This window comes from Porites lutea, chromosome 2 (assembly GCF_958299795.1).
Source record: "Porites lutea chromosome 2, jaPorLute2.1, whole genome shotgun sequence".
In the NCBI taxonomy this organism is placed as follows: domain Eukaryota; kingdom Metazoa; phylum Cnidaria; class Anthozoa; order Scleractinia; family Poritidae; genus Porites; species Porites lutea.
Genome location: NC_133202.1, coordinates 32,083,040 through 32,101,912, shown reverse-complemented (window position 1 = coordinate 32,101,912; position 18,873 = coordinate 32,083,040). Strand labels below are relative to the sequence as shown.

Below are 18,873 nucleotides of genomic sequence, written 5' to 3'. Positions count from 1 at the left end.
TTAAATATATAAAATAAAACTTATAACAATATTATGTTATAAGTTTAGAAATCATCATCACTATTATCAAATCTTATTACATTAATTTTATCAAAAAAACGACAGCCAACTTTATAAGTAATAACTAAATATGTGTCTTCATAACATAATAAACCTGTCGCATTTTTAAACAAAGCATCCAATTCTTCTCTCGCATTATAATATCTTTCTTCTACATTTATTTTTTTAATATTATTAAAAACATCTTTTAGTTTAATATTACCATTTTCCACTAATTTAACTGTATCTCTTATATTTTTATCAATATTTTTAAACATCAAATAATCTTCTTCACTATCAAATATTAATCCACCAATATTATAAGGAATATTATTTGTTTGTTTGTTTATTGTTTTGAATCCCATTTATATTTTTTTATTTTTTATTTCTTAAATCAAATTTATTTTTTTGTTTAATTATATTACAAAAATGAAAAAAGGTTATTTTGATGATATATTTCCTCCGTATGATTCTGATAAAGAATACATAAAAAAATACGATCAAAGATGTAAAAAATGTCAAAAAACTGAAAACTGGAAAATCTGGAAAAACTGTTTAGACTTTAAAAATTGTTATCCACAAAATGAAAAAGGTGCAATGTTTAAAAATGCGTATGGTAACAAAGAATGGATTCCTTGGAAAACTTTAAAATAGTTTAAAAAAATAATTTACTATACTACTATTTTAATAACCATATTTTAAACTTAATAATCTTAGTTTTAGTAAATTCGAATCTAAAACATATTTGTCATAAAAATCTCTTACTAATTTTTCTTGATCAACATTATGAAGCTGTAAAGCTCTATTAGAAATATCTTCATTATCTTCTGACAATGCATCCAAAATACATTTAATATAATTTTCATATTTTAATATTCCAAATACATATTCTCTTATATAATCATAATCGTATACATTTTTACCACTTTTTTTTAGAATATTTTTTATGTATCTTGCATTTTCTCTGTGGATATCTGAGAAAGAGTTGTTGAGAAACATTTTCCTGTACGCGCGTATATATTTTTCAAAAAAATCAATTTTATTTTTTCTGTATCACACTGTATAGTAAATGTTTAAAAAAATAATTTACTACAGTGTAGTATAGTAAATGATGACTTCCGGATCACTTTAAAATTTTTTTGGTTCTTCGAACAAAAGAGCGACTACTTGAGAACGAATGAGTGAGTGAAACGAGCGAATGAGAGAACAAGAGGAGCGACTTTGTGAGTTGATCCAAAAAAATTTTAAAGTGATCCGGAAGGCATCATTTACTATACTACTAGATCCGAAAAAACTGACATCTCATAAGTGCATGCCTAATTATTTAGCTTTATGGACAAAAGGTAGGTGTTCTTGTTAAAGTAAAGCTCCATCCAATTGTCATCAAGAAGTAATAAAGGGCCGTACACTGTTCTTTCCACTTTGTTGATAGGCAAAATTAGCGAACTAACGAAAGAAAAAAAGAAGAGAGATGTCTTGGATAATGTAGCGAACTACTCTATATACGCATTAGATAAAATGGAAACACCGATAATGTTCAAACCATAAAGTCAACAGTAGGATTAAAACAAAGTATATGCATCTTTCCAACCACGCATTTGAAGTTATCACATTACTTATTACTTTTCAGTTGTCTGAATAGGTGTTATTTCGTTTGGAGAAAACAGGTGTTTTTTCCTTCACCTTTGTTAAGTTGTAAATGATGATCAACAGAATTAAAGTTATCACTGTGGAGATCCTAAGCATCCTAGGATCGAATTTTACTAGCAGCTGCGCTCTCCATTAGCTGCCCAGCAGTACATCTTTTCTCATTAATATCACTGCAAATTTAAAAGGCCTGTTTTAGCCCAAATTCATTGGGTGTCGTTGTAGAGTAAACTGCAGAGTACACCGTTGGGGTTATTGGTTCATAGAAATTTCGACCTTAAAATGAAGCTGATTTGAACCCGTTGGTTTAAATAAGTTCCAAAATGGGATGAGACAGTTAGTTTTTACGAGAGCTTTTTGGCTCAAATCGACTTCAAATGACTCACTCAGCGAGAGGCAGTGAATCAGAGGCCTTATGTCCGTAAGTGCTAAGATGGCATTTCTCGCTTTAAGGCTTTAAGCAGTTACATTGTGTCAACCCTTTAAAGGACTAATCACACTTTTCCTTCGTTTTCCAGTGGTGTGGTCAGCATTGATGTGGTTCTTAGCGATATCGACATCAACCAATGTGATAACCAATACACCTCTGAACAAGGAGACAAAGAGAATTTAATAGAGTTTATGGGAACTCATTTGTGCAAGCCATCAACAAAGGCAAGAGCATGTGAATAAAGACATTTGAAGATACATTTGATCAATCAATGCCTAAAGGGCGTATTTTTAAAATGGAAAAGCAAAAACACATAAGGTAGAGCTGACTAAACGTCATTTTTTTAGGGGAATCCAAGATACTTGATGATTTTAGATCAGTTAAAATTACGTCGGGAGAGACGAAAAATCCAAAAACCCTTCTAGGCGAGATTCAGAGGGGAAGCGAATCCGTGCCGTAGAAAACATACGATTCATGAACCTTGAAATCAGGTTTTAGATTCAATCTGATGAATCCTTTCGGAGTTTGGTTTCTTGAGATTCAAAACACATTTTGTGGACTTCCCTTCAAGAGTCCACACAAAAATTATAAATAGGTGCCAAGGTTGTTCATAGGCCAATACATACCATATTAACATATTAAAATATTCACCCATTTATGGCATAAATTCGAGACAATTCGAAATAAGATTGGTCTCTTTAACCTTTTTTACCTTTAAAAAAATATATATATATAAGATATTTAGAAAACTATACGAGGAAGACTTATCATGATTATACCATCGATCGTATTCTGCAGGTCCAGCCAGTGCGAAAAAAATCTCTCCAAATTACTTTCAGATTTTAGAAGCACTGGATTCATGTTAGTTTGTTTTCTTACTCTCCGATACAGTGTGAGACAGTTCTTAACCAAGGATTCAAGAGAGGAAGCTATGTTTGCACATGCAAACGTGGCTTCTACTTCCCAGACACACTTGCTCCAGAAAAAGCATTCAACGGCTCTGTTATTGAACGCGAACATGATCGGATGCTCCGAGGAGAACCAAACGTCTACGAGAATAACTTCGACTGCCGTCGATGCAGTGAGGGGTGTGACGAGTGTGTTGATGGCAGTCCGTGTATTTACACTTTGAAGATCGTGATCCGACTGTTACTGTGCTGTCTAAATGGTGCTGTTATGGTTTTGACGATAGTGTTTGCTGTGTACGTGGCTCTCCACTGGCAGGATAAGGTATTTAAACAAAGAATCTCACGTGCGCGGTATGACTACCTCGGAAATGGTTTTGTTAAATTTCCTATATAAATATATTTTTTAAAAGATCAAGTTGCATCCAACTCTTCGCGGCTTATACACTACACATTTTAGAAGTGAATGAGAGGTGCGCCAGAAAGATGCGCAAGTCCCGCGACTTATATTATCTGATACCCGCGTTTAAATGACGGCTTTCTCGGGACGAGTCAAATACTCGATAGATTATTTCTATTATTCATTACTCATTTGATTTACCCGCAGTTTAGACATTATGTGTGTTTCTTGCATTCAAATTCTACTTAAGTCAGACACTAAGACAGCCAAATAAATCAAATGTACGAAAGGTGTAGGACTGAGTCAAACCACCTTAAAAGGCTCACCTAAGCTCATTTTATACACTCAGGGTACTTGGAGCCTGTTACAGAGAAAACATCAGGTATTAAGTCAGTTAAGAACGCAATAATGCTAATGGATCTGGGTCGAAGACAGATAGAAACTTATAGTGTATGGCCCCACGTAGCCTTATAATATACTACTAGGCCCATTTTCGTGGTGCGCCTTGTTTGTAAACAATTACTGGTATTTGCAGACAGATTGCCGGGGTGTAATCAAGGAATAACTTCATTCTGTTTTTCTTCTTCCTCACTAGATTTTTAAGGCCTCGAGTCCCCGCTTTATGGAGATCATTTTGCTGGGTGCTATGCTAATGTACTCAACGGTTGGTACTCAAACTGTATCACGTCATCAACCTTTCCCATCGTTGCGGGTTAAGTCCTACTCTCTGTAGTTACCTTCCTCCTAAACCCATTTATAAAGTAATAAAGGTAGTACGCGCGCTCTGATTGGCCGAGAGGCGTGTTTGCATGAGAGTAACTATGTAAGTATGGTTGTAACGTCCAGATGTTTTGTTTTTTGGGCGCTAATCATGCAAGCACAAATTTGAAATCGACAATTTCACTTTATTTACCCTTTCCTTCGTCAACCGAAACTTGGAAAATCTTTAGAGACATGCTGTGCCAATTTTTTTTTCGCTTAAGCTGACATTTTAAGCGAGAAAAATCCATATTTTGGAAAGCACCTTGTTTGCAAAACAAGAACTGATTTCGCGTATAAGACTTCCGTGTACAAGACTTCGCGTGTACAAGACTTCAGTGCCATAACAAAGGGTTTGCGTTTTTTCTCAGAAAGTTAATTTATAAAAGCAATAGAAAACTTTTGCCTGTATTTGCATAGACTGAAATAAACACGAGAGGGGTTGGGAGAATTCGAGACAGTTATGCAAACCCGAGACGAAGTCGAGGGTTTGCATAACTGGCTTGGATTTTCCCAACCGCTCTCGTGTTTATATCAGGCTATGCAAATACAGGCAAAAGTTTTCTATTGCTTATATAGCAATATAGTCGAACCTCCACTAACAGCTACGTACCTCTCCACAACGGCCACTTTTTTTTGTTCCTGCGGACAGTTCATACATTGACTCTTTTTTAAATCTCTTTACAATAGCAACGGCCAGTAAAGGGTGTCCCCAACTGCCATAATAACCTCTCGACAACGGCCAGTTTTTTCAGCTGACTGATAATATGGGAAAAATTGATCGCGAAATTTGATCCGTGTGGCGCGATGATTAATCGCGGCAATCGTATTTTGATTGTGTCATGAGCGCAATCGTCTACAATACTTATGGCGAGTGTTGCGAACCAAATCCTCGTTTTGTCGTATTTAGCATTCGAAACATTATTCAAGTTTTTTTGTTTTATTTTATCTCTATAAATTATATATGATTGGATACAGTAAGCATAAACTTAGCACAAGACGTGTTGTACTCCCTCAAAAAAACATTTTCATATTACACCCCTACCTTCTACCTTAGTGTATTAGTAGTACTTTAGGGAACGATTAGACACCTTTTCTGAGGGGTAATCTCATTAATTCTTGAGGGATACTTTATCGTCGATAATGTCATAGCTTTTTGTTTTCATGAATAAAGTCCGGAAAATCTCATTAAGATAAGGTCATGTGCTATTTATGGGTAGTTTAACCCGTTGTACAGGTTTTCTAATTATTTCTAGGTTGATAATCGTCTTGCTTTTTGATTGGCTGACTAAAAACTGAGAAAAGTGTTCATTGGTTGATTCATGTTCAATAAGCGTCAGTGAATTGAAATCACCGATTCGTAACGTAGTCATGCAAGTTCTATTTCCTTCCACTTTCATTGTGCAACAAGTTTTTCCACTTCCGATTTACTGACCCTTGGCTTGCAAATCGTGTATAGTAGTGATTTTGAAAACAAACTAGCTTTTTCTAGCACCAAATCATTTTGTTTCATTTTCCCTCCACCACCATCACCACCACATTTCTATTTTTTTTCCACCACTATCAACACTAAATTTCTATTGTATTCTCTCCACCAGCCCCACCAACAACAGACTTCAGTTGTTTTCCCTAAAGCACCACCACACCACCCATATGCAATTTTTTACATCCACCACCACCACCACCACATTTCTATCTTCTCTACCAACACAAACACCGCCACACCACCACCATGTTTCTATTGTTTTCCCTCCACCACCCCCACCGGGAACACACGCCAATTGTTTGCCCTAAACCACCTCCACCACCCATGTGTACCCATGTGTTTTGCATCGACTGCCACCACCCACCCACATTTCTATTGTTTTCCTTTCACCACCACTACCAATAACAACAACACACTTCAGTTGTTTTTCCTACACCACCACCCAATTGTACTGTCTTGCTTCCACCGCCGCCGCCACTACCACCATCACCACCTTTCTATTGTTTCCCTTCACCGCCACCACCACCGCGATCAAATTTCTACTGGTTTTCCTCCTCCACCTTCACATTATCTACCCCACATTGACTCTATATTGGCCGTACATCGCCCCCCACATCAACCCTACATCGATCTAACAATAAAAAGAGGAGGAGGAGGAGGGGAAACATTAGAGAGAGTAATCGAATTAATCATTTTTCATCACAGTTAGGTGTTCTTATGATCAAAAGCAGACGTGTCTTTGGTACCTTCTATTCGCAGCTCATCGTTACGTACTTCAAACCCACAGACATCACCTGTGTTATGAAACCTTGGCTGCAGCATATTGGCTTTTCCCTCGTTTATGGACCCTTAGCTCTCAAAACATGGAGGTATTGCAAAAAAATCTGTTTACTAACATAAGATTCCAGAACCTTGACTTTTTTTAATGATACGAAAACTACTATTGGTTCCACATAAAATGATGGGATAGGTATTTTCCAGCATTTATACCCTTGCGTCACTTCTTATGGCGATACAGACATTTGCGGTATTTAAAACCAGTCCCATATTTCAGGTGTTGATTGTAGAGTGACTAAATAGTCCGCCATTATGAGGAAGGTCCAATGATAGCCATACAGTGAAGCGCAGCCACTACAGTCTCCAAGGATACCGGGGGACCTGTTGTCATTTTAAGATTGTCCCAACCTTGAATTGTACCGAAAAGTTCATTTTTTAATAGACTGCTTTCGTGGCTTGCCATAAATTTATGTCAACTGCGGATGAGCATATGAAAGTAGATCTGATTGTTGCAGTTAAATGAACAACCTGAGAACCTTGATAAAATACACGGTTGATTGGGAATTCAACCTCGAATTTAGCGATCACCGGACGCAACGCTCCATCCTTTTGAGCCAATCAAGCCTGCTGGGAAGTAGGCCAATTGTGAGTCCGTAAAAGTCAGTGATAACACTGGATGATGGCATTGAGAGTGGCTTCATGTTACTTATGACACCATATATCTCGTAAACCGTAGATAGCAATAGCAATTGTCTTCATAATTTAGCAAACTTTGACAGAGGAATAAAAGGAACTCATACTCAGGAAAAAAATTTCCTCTTCCGAAATCTCTTTCATAAACTCCGTGCAAAACCTGTACCCTTCAGGATGGCGAAGGGTATCTACTGTTCAACACTGTTTTTGTTAGGAATCTTTGCTCAAATATAATTTAATGTTCAATCTAAATGTCGTCCAGTAAACTTTGTTTACTACTATCGTATTAGCTTAAACCTCAGTATTTGTTTGGTGATAGCGTTGGTCGCTGCTATGATTCGGATATGACTTCAGTTTTCTAGAAATAACTAGGAAGTGGTGGTAGGAAGGTGGCATGTTTTACCCAAAAGAACAAGGGAAGCTTGGTGTTGGTCAAGTATTTTTTTTAAGTCATCAGACTTCTTTCCACAGCAAGCATGACTCAGCAGTTAAAAATAACAGTAATACTTTCAGAGCTCTCGATGTTTTCTTTTCCTCCTTTCTTTGTAGGGTGGCATTAATTTTCCGCGTGCGTTCGGCTCAGAAGCTTGCACTTTCTGACGGGGTTTTGTTAAGACGCCTATGCCTTCTCGTGCTGCTTTACTGTAGTTATTTGACTGCCTGGACCGCATTTCACCCACCCTTAGTTGAAACAGCACGGACATCTGGTGACCTCAAATATGAAAGATGTGTCGAAAATTGGTTCAATCTCACTCTGATATTTGGTAAGACCGGAATAAAATAGGGAATAACATATTTTGCGAAAACGTTTACGTTTACGTTTATTGAGGTAATCCACAAAAGAATAGCCATCAAGTGGATATAAGAGACAAAAATAATAATAATAATGCAAAACAAATAAAATAAATGGAGAGTTTTAATGAAATGAATCAATAAATCAATAAATGAAATTAATAAATCAATTCATTTAAAAAATGTCCAGGCCAGCCTTGAAGTCTTTCAGGTTTGCCTGAGTAATCACTTCAGCAGGTAGGCTGTTCCACAAGTTTATCGAGCTGGGAAAAAAAACTCCCGTACGCTTAAGTGCCACAGTTCACAGCAATGTATCTCAGGGGATGGTACTGACGGGTTCTGCTGTAATGTAGTAGCTGGACATGTATATGAGGGCATTGGCATTGGGATAGCTAACACACCTCTGATTATCTTAAGAACAGCATCAGCCTTGCCCTTCCTTCGATCACGCAAAACTAACTACGAGAGAACAACTGGAGAACTGACAATTTGACGAGCAATAGACGACTGTTTTGACTGGATCGAGGGTTTTTGCCATTGCAAGTGCTTACCAACATAGACAAAAGGCAATTTTGTGTGCCAGTTGGGCAATTCATTGAGAGGTCTTTATTGTAGTTAGATAGAAAATCTTGGAAATGCAATCCTGGACAAAGTCCTTGGGACAGTGATGCAGTATTCATAATTTCCCGTAATTTCTGGGTGCCTTCATAGAACAGTGCACCTTTCTCGACAATTGCTTAAAGTTCTCTCTGCCCCACCCCATACTAACTTTTGTGTGCTGATCATGATATTTTGGTCGACAATTGTTTGTGAGACGATCAATTAGGATACTTTACATTCCAGCCAACCCCAAAAATTGGTTTAGCAAATTGAAAACCACTAGACTATCTCCTCTAGTTATTCACTGCCAACTGAGTGTCTGCTAGCCGTCTAATTTAACCTATCATTACAGGAGATATGATGGTGCTGATCTGGGGAATGTGGCTTAGTTACAAGATTAGAAACGCCCCACCAGCTTACAACGAGAGTAAGATGATCAGCTGGGCCGTTTATAGCGCCATGTTTGTCACCAGTTTTCTCATGGTTTTAAGGTCAGTATTTCAATTGTTTTGCTCTGAGCACCCTCGGCCGATGTGATGCAATTAACTGGTTGCTACACATCGAGACAGAACAGGCGAAAGAGTTACTGTCGCTATCATCTTAAGGATTAGATAAACTACACATTCATGGATGTGAAGAGATACTTAAGGTTGGGTCAGTGAAATAATTTTAGGGAACCACAGATTACCCTGTAGCCTGCGAACCCAGACATATTTCCTTTCGTCGCTTCTCTCCACCCGAGAGTATAGCGACGACCGGAAATACGCCTTCGTTCTCAGGCTACAGATTGCCGATACTGACGGGGCATTGCCAGGGGGACGAGGCGAGGCATCTACTATATCGTGATGACTTTTCATTTTCTTATTTCTCGCTTTCGTTCCGTGGTTTTAGGATAACCACGAAAGGAAACACAAATCCAGACTTGTTGTACGGGCTGGACTTTGTGCTGATTCATATGGATTGCTCCACCGTGATAGTTCTCATGTTCGCTCATAAGGTACTGCTCTTGTACGCTCCATTTTAGTTGTGTGTATGTGCTGTTTTGTGTAAGATTGTGTACTTCCCATAAACTTCTACGTTGCTAGCTCCCTACGGAAAAAGTATAGTTAGCTGGAGAATGCCCTTGGCAGCCTGGGGCACGACATCGAGGTACTCCACAGCTAAAAAAACAATGAACAAGTCGTAAGAATTTGGGAGATGTTTTCAGCACGGTTAACACTAAAGTTTTGTGGTTTTCGGGCATACGCTTGGACAGGTTACTAGAATCAATTATACTCTACTTTGGCAGAGTATTGTAAGGAGCAGACTTAGTATGACTCATAATGCTTTATCGTTTTGTTTTGATGTTTTTTTCCTAATAATTTCTTATCATACTACGTATGTCTCAAGTTTTATTGAAGAAAAAATTCACCTGCAGCACACACCTGATTACATATTTCAGTGTAAGAAGTGTAATTTTCCAGTCAGAGTCTAAAACGACAGCGGCAACGATCTCCATTTATTCCTAGGAGGTTTTCCTTATCAAACGCAGGCAATAAATTTTGGCCTTCTGGAGAGTTTTGCTGTTGCCATTGCTATATCCCGGGTCAAAAAAATGGCCAAAAATACTTTCAAATACCAAGGACAACAGTTCTCTAATGCCGGAGTACAAAGCCACTTTTTAGATCAAGAGAGAATTGATCGCATACTATAACGGTCACACCTTTAATTTGTTGTTAGTATTTACTAGTACGCCGGATGCAGAGAACAGTGAATGATTGTACGTCGTCACACAATAATATGCTGGTTCCTGAGGAGGAGATAGTTGAAGAACAAAGTGTCCATCAGGAAGAACAGTCGCTGAGAAAAGAGAATCAAGAACTTAAGGTGCCCTAGAACGTTATGGATGAGAATCATTAATGCAGTAGCGCTAGAGAAAGAAACAATAGAGGTTGAGGGGGAGTTGAGGGAGAAATAAGCTGGGTGCAAACGTTTTAGATTTGAAAGGTTTGTTTTTCAAAAATGTTTCTCTCTGAGCAAATGAATTTTTAGACAAAATCATGTCAGCTAAGCGAGTAACTGAGTGATTCTTTTCAAAGGAAATTTTGCCATAGAGAAAACTTCACAGAGCGGTCTTGTTGCCTTGGTTATGACTATTAATACCTTTGAGGTCAATTCCTTTACATGCTGTCTGAAGGCGGCGTCTTATAAAGTCTGGTTTTCACTAGCGACGGAGTGGGAGTCGGAGTCGGAGTCGTAAGCGGAGTCATAAGCGCGACGGAATCGGAGTCAGAAGAATTAGAACGTTTCCATTTCTTCCGACTCCGCTTACGACTCCGTCACTTACGTTCCGCTTATGATCTAGTGAAAACCAGATTGTCGGAGTTGGAAGCAGAAGCGGAAGGATAAACCAATCACAATTCACGTCCCCACGCTTTGTGGTTGGTTTGTTTCTTCTGCTTCTGGTTTTGCTCCTGCTTCCGACTCCGACAATCTGGGTTTCACTAGATCATAAGCGGAACGTAAGCGACGGGTCGTAAGCGGAATTGGAACGCTGTTTTCACTAGATCATAAACTCTACGCTTCTGATTACGACTCCGACTCCAACTCCGTCGCTAGTGAAAACCAGTCTTAAATAGTCAAAAGCCTGGTTTAAAGTTAATCGCATTACAAGCAGTACAAAAATTCCTAAATCGCCAAAAACAAGTCTTCAAAGTACGAAAAACCTTCGAGTCACCTTAGTAACAGAGCGGAGTGGGAAACACGGAATGTGTATCTAGAAGACTTTACGGTTTATAAAGTAGTGTAATGTTGTTTAAGGAAATAATGCGACTGTAAAACTTAATGAAGTCACGTTTCCTTTGTATGTAGGAAGAGATGAGACGATTAAGAGTCAAACTGGCTACGCTCCAGTCCACCTTAATGAAAGAAGATAACCATCATATGAAAAAGCTAAGTGGCGGAGGAGGATTCATGCGTAGAAAGAGTGCTTTCACCTTGACACGTAAAGGAGCTGGACATGTTCAGAGTATAAAACGGCACTCGCTTCAGTTAGCGCCCACACGACGCGATCCTTGCAAGGACGGACATGAAATCCCACGGGAGGGACCAAACAAGAGCGGAGAGTTGAGGGATTGCAACACAGAGCTTATTCCAGAGTTTAATGAATTTGGTTGCGATATCCTTTGTCCTCAGGAACTGAACCGGTCTGCTGCGTTTCTGCATTCTGACCGCCTACACAGCAGAATCTACCATCCCAGCGAACCAACATAGAATTCTTCGTTGTCCTACGATATATAACTGATTGATTAATTGAGTGATTTAATGACTGATGGATTTATTGTCCTCCTTTCTTTAGAGAGACAGGAGTTTCTGTAAAGTTTCACATACCATAATATTTCACATACCATGTTGCCCCAGCTCGCGTCCCCTTGATCAACAAATATCTCAATATTTTCCAATTTCCTTTCCCCCTGTTCTCAAAGGGCCTAATGCTCGCAATCAGAGAGAAAAGCTGCAAATCGTTCCCATTTGCTAGTAATTAAGAACAATTTGGTTTCATTAAAGCCCGTACCCTTGTACAGTTCAAGAGCAACAGATGGACTAAAAGCCAAAAATTTCTGGCGGGCATTTAGGTAGAAGCATTGTCGGGGATTGAAGTACGTACATAATTTACGCAATTGAGTCAGTAACAGAGGAAATTAAATTTAACGTAGCTTATGGGCTACTCCTTTATTTCTAAATGTGCAACCTAAGCTTATCTTTTAAGTATGTTACCAGCTCTAACACTTCAACAAACCAAATATTATCAAGTTTCAGTTTATTGTTACGAGTACAGTACGAGATCTCAAAACAATCAGTCAATATATAAATCAAAAAGCCAACTCTGACTCAATCAATCAATCAATAAATCCATCAGTCATTAAATCAATCAATCAATCAAAAAAATCAGTTAGTCAGTTACCAAACCACTTTAGAGACGCTTTTAAGAAAAAGAAAACAGAACATAATAATCCAGCAATTAAAGAAAGGTTTTAATTACTTCGGTCCCTCGCTCTATGCCTTTTACTTGAGCCAAACCAGCAAATGGGGATTGGAGTGATCATATCGTGTGTTTGGCCAATCAGAATCGCTCTTAGGACTGTCATATCCATTAGCGTTCTGACTCCATCCGTTTGCTTTGGAACCTGCTAACATCACTCCAACCGCCATGCAGTAGTCTTTCACAGCTGTATTTCCTTGCTTGTTCATCGAGGCGTAAGGGTACGAACCACCGTGTTGCTGCAATGGCATTATCCCGTACATGTTCTGGTAACAAACCTTATGGAAAGAAAGACAGATGTTATCGAAAGATATAAAAGCAACGGCAACAAACCCAGCGGATTTGCGAAAAACTGCTAAAAAAATGGCTATCGAGCGCACTACATGTTATATTGTAAGGCAAAAGAAAGCGAATAGAAGGTCTTCGGCAACCCTTAAGTTCATTGTCTGCTATTTTCTGAGAACTATTTCATGAAAAGTGGCTAAATTGTGGCCAGCTTGTTCAACATGGTAAATCTGTGAAAGCGATGCATAAGGAATTGCTTCGTTGGGCACTCAATTACCTCACTCTCCACTCGTTCGACTACTTATTCGGGTAATTAGGCCAACATGAAATTCGTTCCTTTTTCTTGCATTGCTCATCTCGTACCTGGCTTTTCCCATTCGATGCCGTAACATTTACTTGGTTTGCAGTAGCTGTTGCCACTTTTGCCTGACCGACGCCATGATTCCACCAAGTACCATAATTTCTGTCCAATGGCATCTTCCATCGAATCCACCTGTTTCCAACTCCGGAATGATTTTCGCTGCTCGAGAACATAACCTCAGATGAATGACAGACAGCAAGATGTCGAGCATCCAGGCAGGCATACTCAATGCTGCCCGAGTTCATTCCGGGCGACTTCAAAAGGTTACTGTTGACGTTTCGTATAAGCCACGAATTGAAGATGTTTCCCACCTGGCCGCTAATTTTTCCAACAAAAGTCCATCCACCTTTGTCCATGTCACAGAACGTTGGGCTGCTTTTCGTACCTGCTCTTGCTGTCTTGATCCAGTAGACCCCATTAACAGCCGATGATTTTGATTTCCCAGTGAGATTCGCATCGTAGATCTGCTTGCAAGAGTCAGCAGGCCTCATTTTTCCTCCAAGGGTCGGATAATTGTGGAGAGGAAGGCGACAAATGTTTCCTGTGATCACTCTGGGTTTGGTTTTTACAAGGATGCGGACCTTTATATTGTCGTAATATGACCTGCAACCGGTGAGACTCCCACTGTAGATGCTATGACAGCCCAAAGCTATGGTGCCGCTGGGGATCATCCACGTGCTGCTTACTGCAGTGTTCTGTATGGAAACACCATTGGCCCACTGAGTTATTTTGTTCCCCATCAAACGATACTTAAAGTGAAACCATTTATTTTTAACAAGTGGTTCAGGGAGCTGACATTTGTAAATCCAACCGCCGTCTTTATTGTTAACGAAGGGTCTCATGGTACAGTCTTTATGATCTGTGTAATACTCGAACCACCAGGCTGTTGTATGCTGTAGCCTGAAGTCCTGAACTCTGAAAAACGGCCCAGGATAGACTACGTGTGAGCCCGTCTCCATAAAATCCAGGTCTACTTCAATGTCCTTCCATGCTTTACCTTTTGTCAGGCAAAGTCCTACCTCAGCGGAGCCAAAGGTAGATTTTCCAGTCTTTCCAAACAAATGCCCATTCTTTACCGTCCACTCTCCCCATACACGGGTCCACTCCCCAAAGTCTGAGGTGGAGAAATCTTCAAAGAAGGCGAAGACGTTCTTTTTGTCAGCTTTGACCCCGTGAGGTGGCTTGCCACCAAAAACTAAAGCGTACGATTTGCCATCAATAGTATTTGCGGTTATCGCCTCTTGGGTCCTGAACTGAACACTTGTGCTAGCTGTATACACGTTGCTGATTATGCGATCAATCTCAACCGGCAAGCTACTTTCATTGGCGCGATAGAATACTCGAAGATCTTCCCCAGATAACGAAGCTTTCTGTTCATCAACCAATGCCTTGTGGTTCACTGAAAATAACAATATATGTTAATCGATATGCGGATTTTGTTTCCCCGTTTATAAGGGAGAAGTCCTATGAGAAGATGTCAATGGGCTTAAAGTACCTGTTAGAGTCGTTCTTTCTGAAAGATTTATTTCGTAAGAAGCTGCAGAGCTCATATGTATATCAGGCTAGTTGTTGGCCGTCCCTGAAATTGTTTGAACGTATTTAACTCTACCAGGGTACAACTCTATCTTAAAGTGGCTGTTACGTCGATTCCTTTCCTTTTTGGTTAAAGCTGAGCTTAAGTTAAACTACCGTATTTCCTCGAATATTAGCCGGGGGCGAGTATTTCTTTTTTCGCATCAAAAGGGGGTGATTATTTGAGGGAGGCTATTATTTCAAATACTGCTCACTGAAGTTGTGCCTTGAATATTTTGTTTTATGATCACATCAAATAAACAGAATCTGGTCTTTTTAAGTAGTGTTCCAAATTTGGTTCCTTGATTGATTTCAGATCTTGAATCATCACTGATCAGTTTTGCTGGATCAGATTCCACTTCAACTTGACAGGGAGAGGATAAAAGAAAGAGAAGAGAATTAGAGGGAGGCGATTATTTTAAATATTTTCACCTAAGAGGGGCGATAATTCGAGGGAGGCGATTAATCGAGGAACGGGTATAATTCTAGGAAATACGGTAAGTATTCTTTGTCATCTCATACTTGGAACTCCAAAAGGATAATTCTATTATCGTTTTTTTTTTTTCATTTTTTGACGGCAAAAAAGTTCTAAAAAAAGTATCAAGTCGCAACCTGGTTCCATCCTGGCCAAAGACACGTTCAAACTTCAAGTTGGTGACTACAATAGGTATACTAGGGGCGAGAAATTGTAAATAAAACAGAGCCATTATTCGGGGCTTTCCTTGATTCTAATGTGTTTTTAGCGTTTTGTAATACAGTTCGAGTTAGCGGGGGTTCGAGTTAGCGGGATCGATTGAATTGGCCATGTCAATGATTGATGGTTACTGATTTTTCAGCACTTCAGTGTATATGATAGCACAGTGCAAATTTAAGTTGTTTCATCAGAAACGGTAAGTAACATGCTTATGCATTTTATGATTGCACCAATTAGAATCAAATTGCTGCATGCAAGAAGAAGTGGCATCCGAGTGGAATTACAAGAACCAGAATTCGAGTTAGCGTTGTAAATTTCGGTGAAATTTTGATCAAGGGAAAGGAAATTAGTTCGAGTAAGCGGGGAATTCGAGGTATCCACGAGTTAACCGGGTAAAACTGTGGAGGTAAATCCAAGGGAAATCGAACTTTGTACGAGTTAGCGGGGAGTTCGAGCTATCGAGGTTCTACGGTAATAATGTAATACCAAACACTGGTAATTGACATAGCTCAATTTATCCCTTATAATGCATGACTAGCATATTTTTTTCCTAAAATATTACTTTTCAACGGGAACTGCAGGGTATGAGAATTCCGTTTTGTTTTTCGCGCTGCTCTCTTTAAGTTTCATTGTTTGGCTTTTTCTTTTAATGCAGTTTAGCACTTAGTGTTACGGAATTATTCTTCACGAGATTTGAGAGATTGCCGAAGGTAGGAACAACAGAAAAAAAAAACAGCCGAATTTACCCTTACCTTCTACGGTTAATGTATAGTGAACTGGCAATGCCGAGCGGGTCTCTATCAGAATACTCTGTTTGTAGTGGAAACCTCGCACCATGTATTTTTCCTTACAAATTGTATCAAGAACATGTCCTTCAGTAAACTGGTTCAGAAGATCTTGCATTTTTTCGATGGTCTTGACACAGAAGTCGTCTTTGCTCTGATCAGAAGACAAGAAGCTTCTTTGAAATCTTTTATTATGAAGAGAGTCGTCAATCGTCTCACCTTCCACCTCGTCTTTATTATTTGCAAGTGACACTGCCGGAATCTAAAAATTAAAGAATACACAATATGAAGCTAATATTAATATGTGAAGTGGAGACGTCTTTGTCTTAACGAATAGGGTGTATTACAATTAAGACTACATTGTCGTAAGGAAAACGCCTACTTTCGGAAAGGAATAGATAAGCTTTATGACCCAAAACATCACGCCCGTTGAGGAAGAGAAGGTCGTGATTTTCGACAGTTGCTCGTCGTCCAGAGAGTGTGCTTTACAAAATTCAGTCGCAGTGTCTAGTTTTCCTTTTCCTTTAATTTCATTTTTTTTTGTCAGTGATAAAAACAGAGGCATTTCATGTACAACAAGAGGGATTTAGTGGTACTTGAAGAAAAGGTCTGGAGGTGTTCCTTCTGCTGACGCGTAGACTTGGTTTATTAATTTTCAGCCTTTCTGAACGGCAAACTATACAGCCATAATTTATCAAAGTGCACATGATTATTCTTGCACTAAAGTAACTGAACAAATCTTGGTGCTGAGAATTTTAATTAATACAACATTACCTTATCTGTTCATCTATTTTGTTTTGACAGTTTAATTTTACACGAACTTTATTCAGCCCAGACCAATCAGTTTTGCTGCTTTTTCCAAAACGCAAAATCAAGCAAAAATTATAAAAGTCACAAAATTTTAAAATCTCAGTGAATTTTTATGCAAGCCGTTAGGACGATCGAAAATTAAGAAAAATAAGCATAATTTCAAAATCAAGAAATAGAAGTGCATGGATAAATTGATGTCAATTCAATATGCATGGCATCATACGCGTCTCCTGTGAATCAACAATCTTGGACAAAACTGTTTAAAATCCAAGCGCATTTTACAGTGCGAATAGCTGCTTTTTTGCGTCCCTAAAAGCCCCTTCCGGAATCAACTTTTAAAATGATGTGAGGCGACGTGACTTTTAAGGTATCTCAAGTAGGAAACATGCGCACTAAGCGCACTAATCCCAAAAGTATTCTTACTTGGCGCAATTATTTGAACTTTTTACGCTCTTGGCGCTAAAACTCTCATTTTTTTACATCAGCATCTGTAACTTTAAACAGCGAAATCAAAGATTGTCAACATACAACATAACCGCGTGTCTAATCAACCTTTATGTCGAATCTCAATTCGCGCTAGTCAAGTTATTGCTTCCTCCACCAAATTGAAACGGTGAAATTACCTTTTTCGCGCACATTTTTCGAGCCCCCAAAACAGGTAAATAAACAAATGGAAAATTATACGCAAGATCATTTGGATTAATACAGAATTCGACCAGTCTGAAAATTTGCTTGGATAAACTGAAGTTTCATAGTAAAGTTTACTTAGGATTCGTCATGGGAAATTCGCCACATGAACATAAGATGAAATGGAACGCACGCCTAAAATGTTCTCATTAGTAGGAACTTTTTAGTCAATTAACCACAATTAATTAAAAGTTATGTAAAATGTAATATTCCATAAAGCACGATCAAATGTGCTGAAAAGCGCGACGTCTCTCGCAAAACTTATAAAAATAATAACTGCGTCACTTTCACCGTCAAAACAAACCCAACGAGAAATTTTAACTAATCCTGCGGTTAAATTTGAGAAATGAATACCTAACGTAGTTTGTAGCCTTCAATCCACGTTAAATTGAATTTTCCACAATTTGTTTTTAGTTAAATTTAATTAAAAGACATTATCAAATCAAAGGCGTCATTGATGTCTAGTTAGTTCATATACATCTTGAGGACATTCATGCAGCAAACGCCAATCACATTATGCAGATTTCCGTCCTATGTTATCAGAATATACACATTCTCCCCAATATTGTCACTAAGAGGAAGAGTACATTCTGCAATCAACATGCTACCAAAGCCTACCTTTCAAAAGACAGTTAACGCTGACCCAGGGGTACATCGGTTTAACCTAGATTTCTGTCTCTTGTTTTAAACGACGTCGCCACCCTTGCAATTAATACATTTGGATGATTTGCGCGAACCAGCTAGAACCCTGACTCAATTTTCCAAAAACAAAATACATAACTCAACTTTGTGAACGTGCAAATATAAATTCTATAACTTGGTCGCAGTAAAAGGTTTTCCCAATTACCAATCAATCAAAGCTAAAACTTAAATCTATTTTAGCTGCAACTTTTGTGGGGTTGGCACGAGCATTAACGCGGGCAATCTAATTAACCGTAATAAATTATGATACATTAAAAATTACGTCAAGTTTTACTTCATACAAGTGTTACGCGGCTTAATTCCAAACTTAATTTACAAAACTAATCTTTTAAACGTTCATTTGTGTGACGTTAGGTTTTTAGGGTGTTCTTCGTGTTTAACTCTCATAAAATGCGCGGCGTTGCGCTGGACGAATTGAAGGATAATTG

The 18,873-nt window shown here is 38.6% G+C and overlaps 3 protein-coding genes across 3 annotated transcripts; 2 read left to right on the top strand and 1 right to left on the bottom strand.

The window, feature by feature from the left end:
- The first annotated feature begins 2,185 nt into the window (after positions 1-2,185).
- On the top strand, positions 2,186-4,211 carry LOC140926864 (probable G-protein coupled receptor CG31760). The gene is made up of 3 exons (XM_073376545.1): positions 2,186-2,340; positions 3,008-3,346; positions 4,017-4,211. Exons 1-3 carry the CDS (start codon positions 2,308-2,310, stop codon positions 4,152-4,154), a joined length of 510 nt encoding a protein of 169 aa, XP_073232646.1. The 5' UTR covers positions 2,186-2,307; the 3' UTR covers positions 4,155-4,211.
- Positions 4,212-6,383: 2,172 nt separating this feature from the next.
- LOC140926064 (probable G-protein coupled receptor CG31760) lies at positions 6,384-11,780 on the top strand. The gene is made up of 6 exons (XM_073375864.1): positions 6,384-6,535; positions 7,686-7,900; positions 8,881-9,019; positions 9,420-9,525; positions 10,248-10,394; positions 11,379-11,780. Exons 1-6 carry the CDS (start codon positions 6,384-6,386, stop codon positions 11,778-11,780), a joined length of 1,161 nt encoding a protein of 386 aa, XP_073231965.1.
- A 428-nt stretch (positions 11,781-12,208) lies between these two features.
- On the bottom strand, positions 12,209-17,694 carry LOC140926063 (uncharacterized). The gene is made up of 4 exons (XM_073375863.1): positions 17,680-17,694; positions 16,214-16,508; positions 13,198-14,594; positions 12,209-12,827 (listed from the first exon to the last, which is right to left on the bottom strand). Exons 1-4 carry the CDS (start codon positions 17,692-17,694, stop codon positions 12,573-12,575), a joined length of 1,962 nt encoding a protein of 653 aa, XP_073231964.1. The 3' UTR covers positions 12,209-12,572.
- Positions 17,695-18,873: the final 1,179 nt, after the last annotated feature.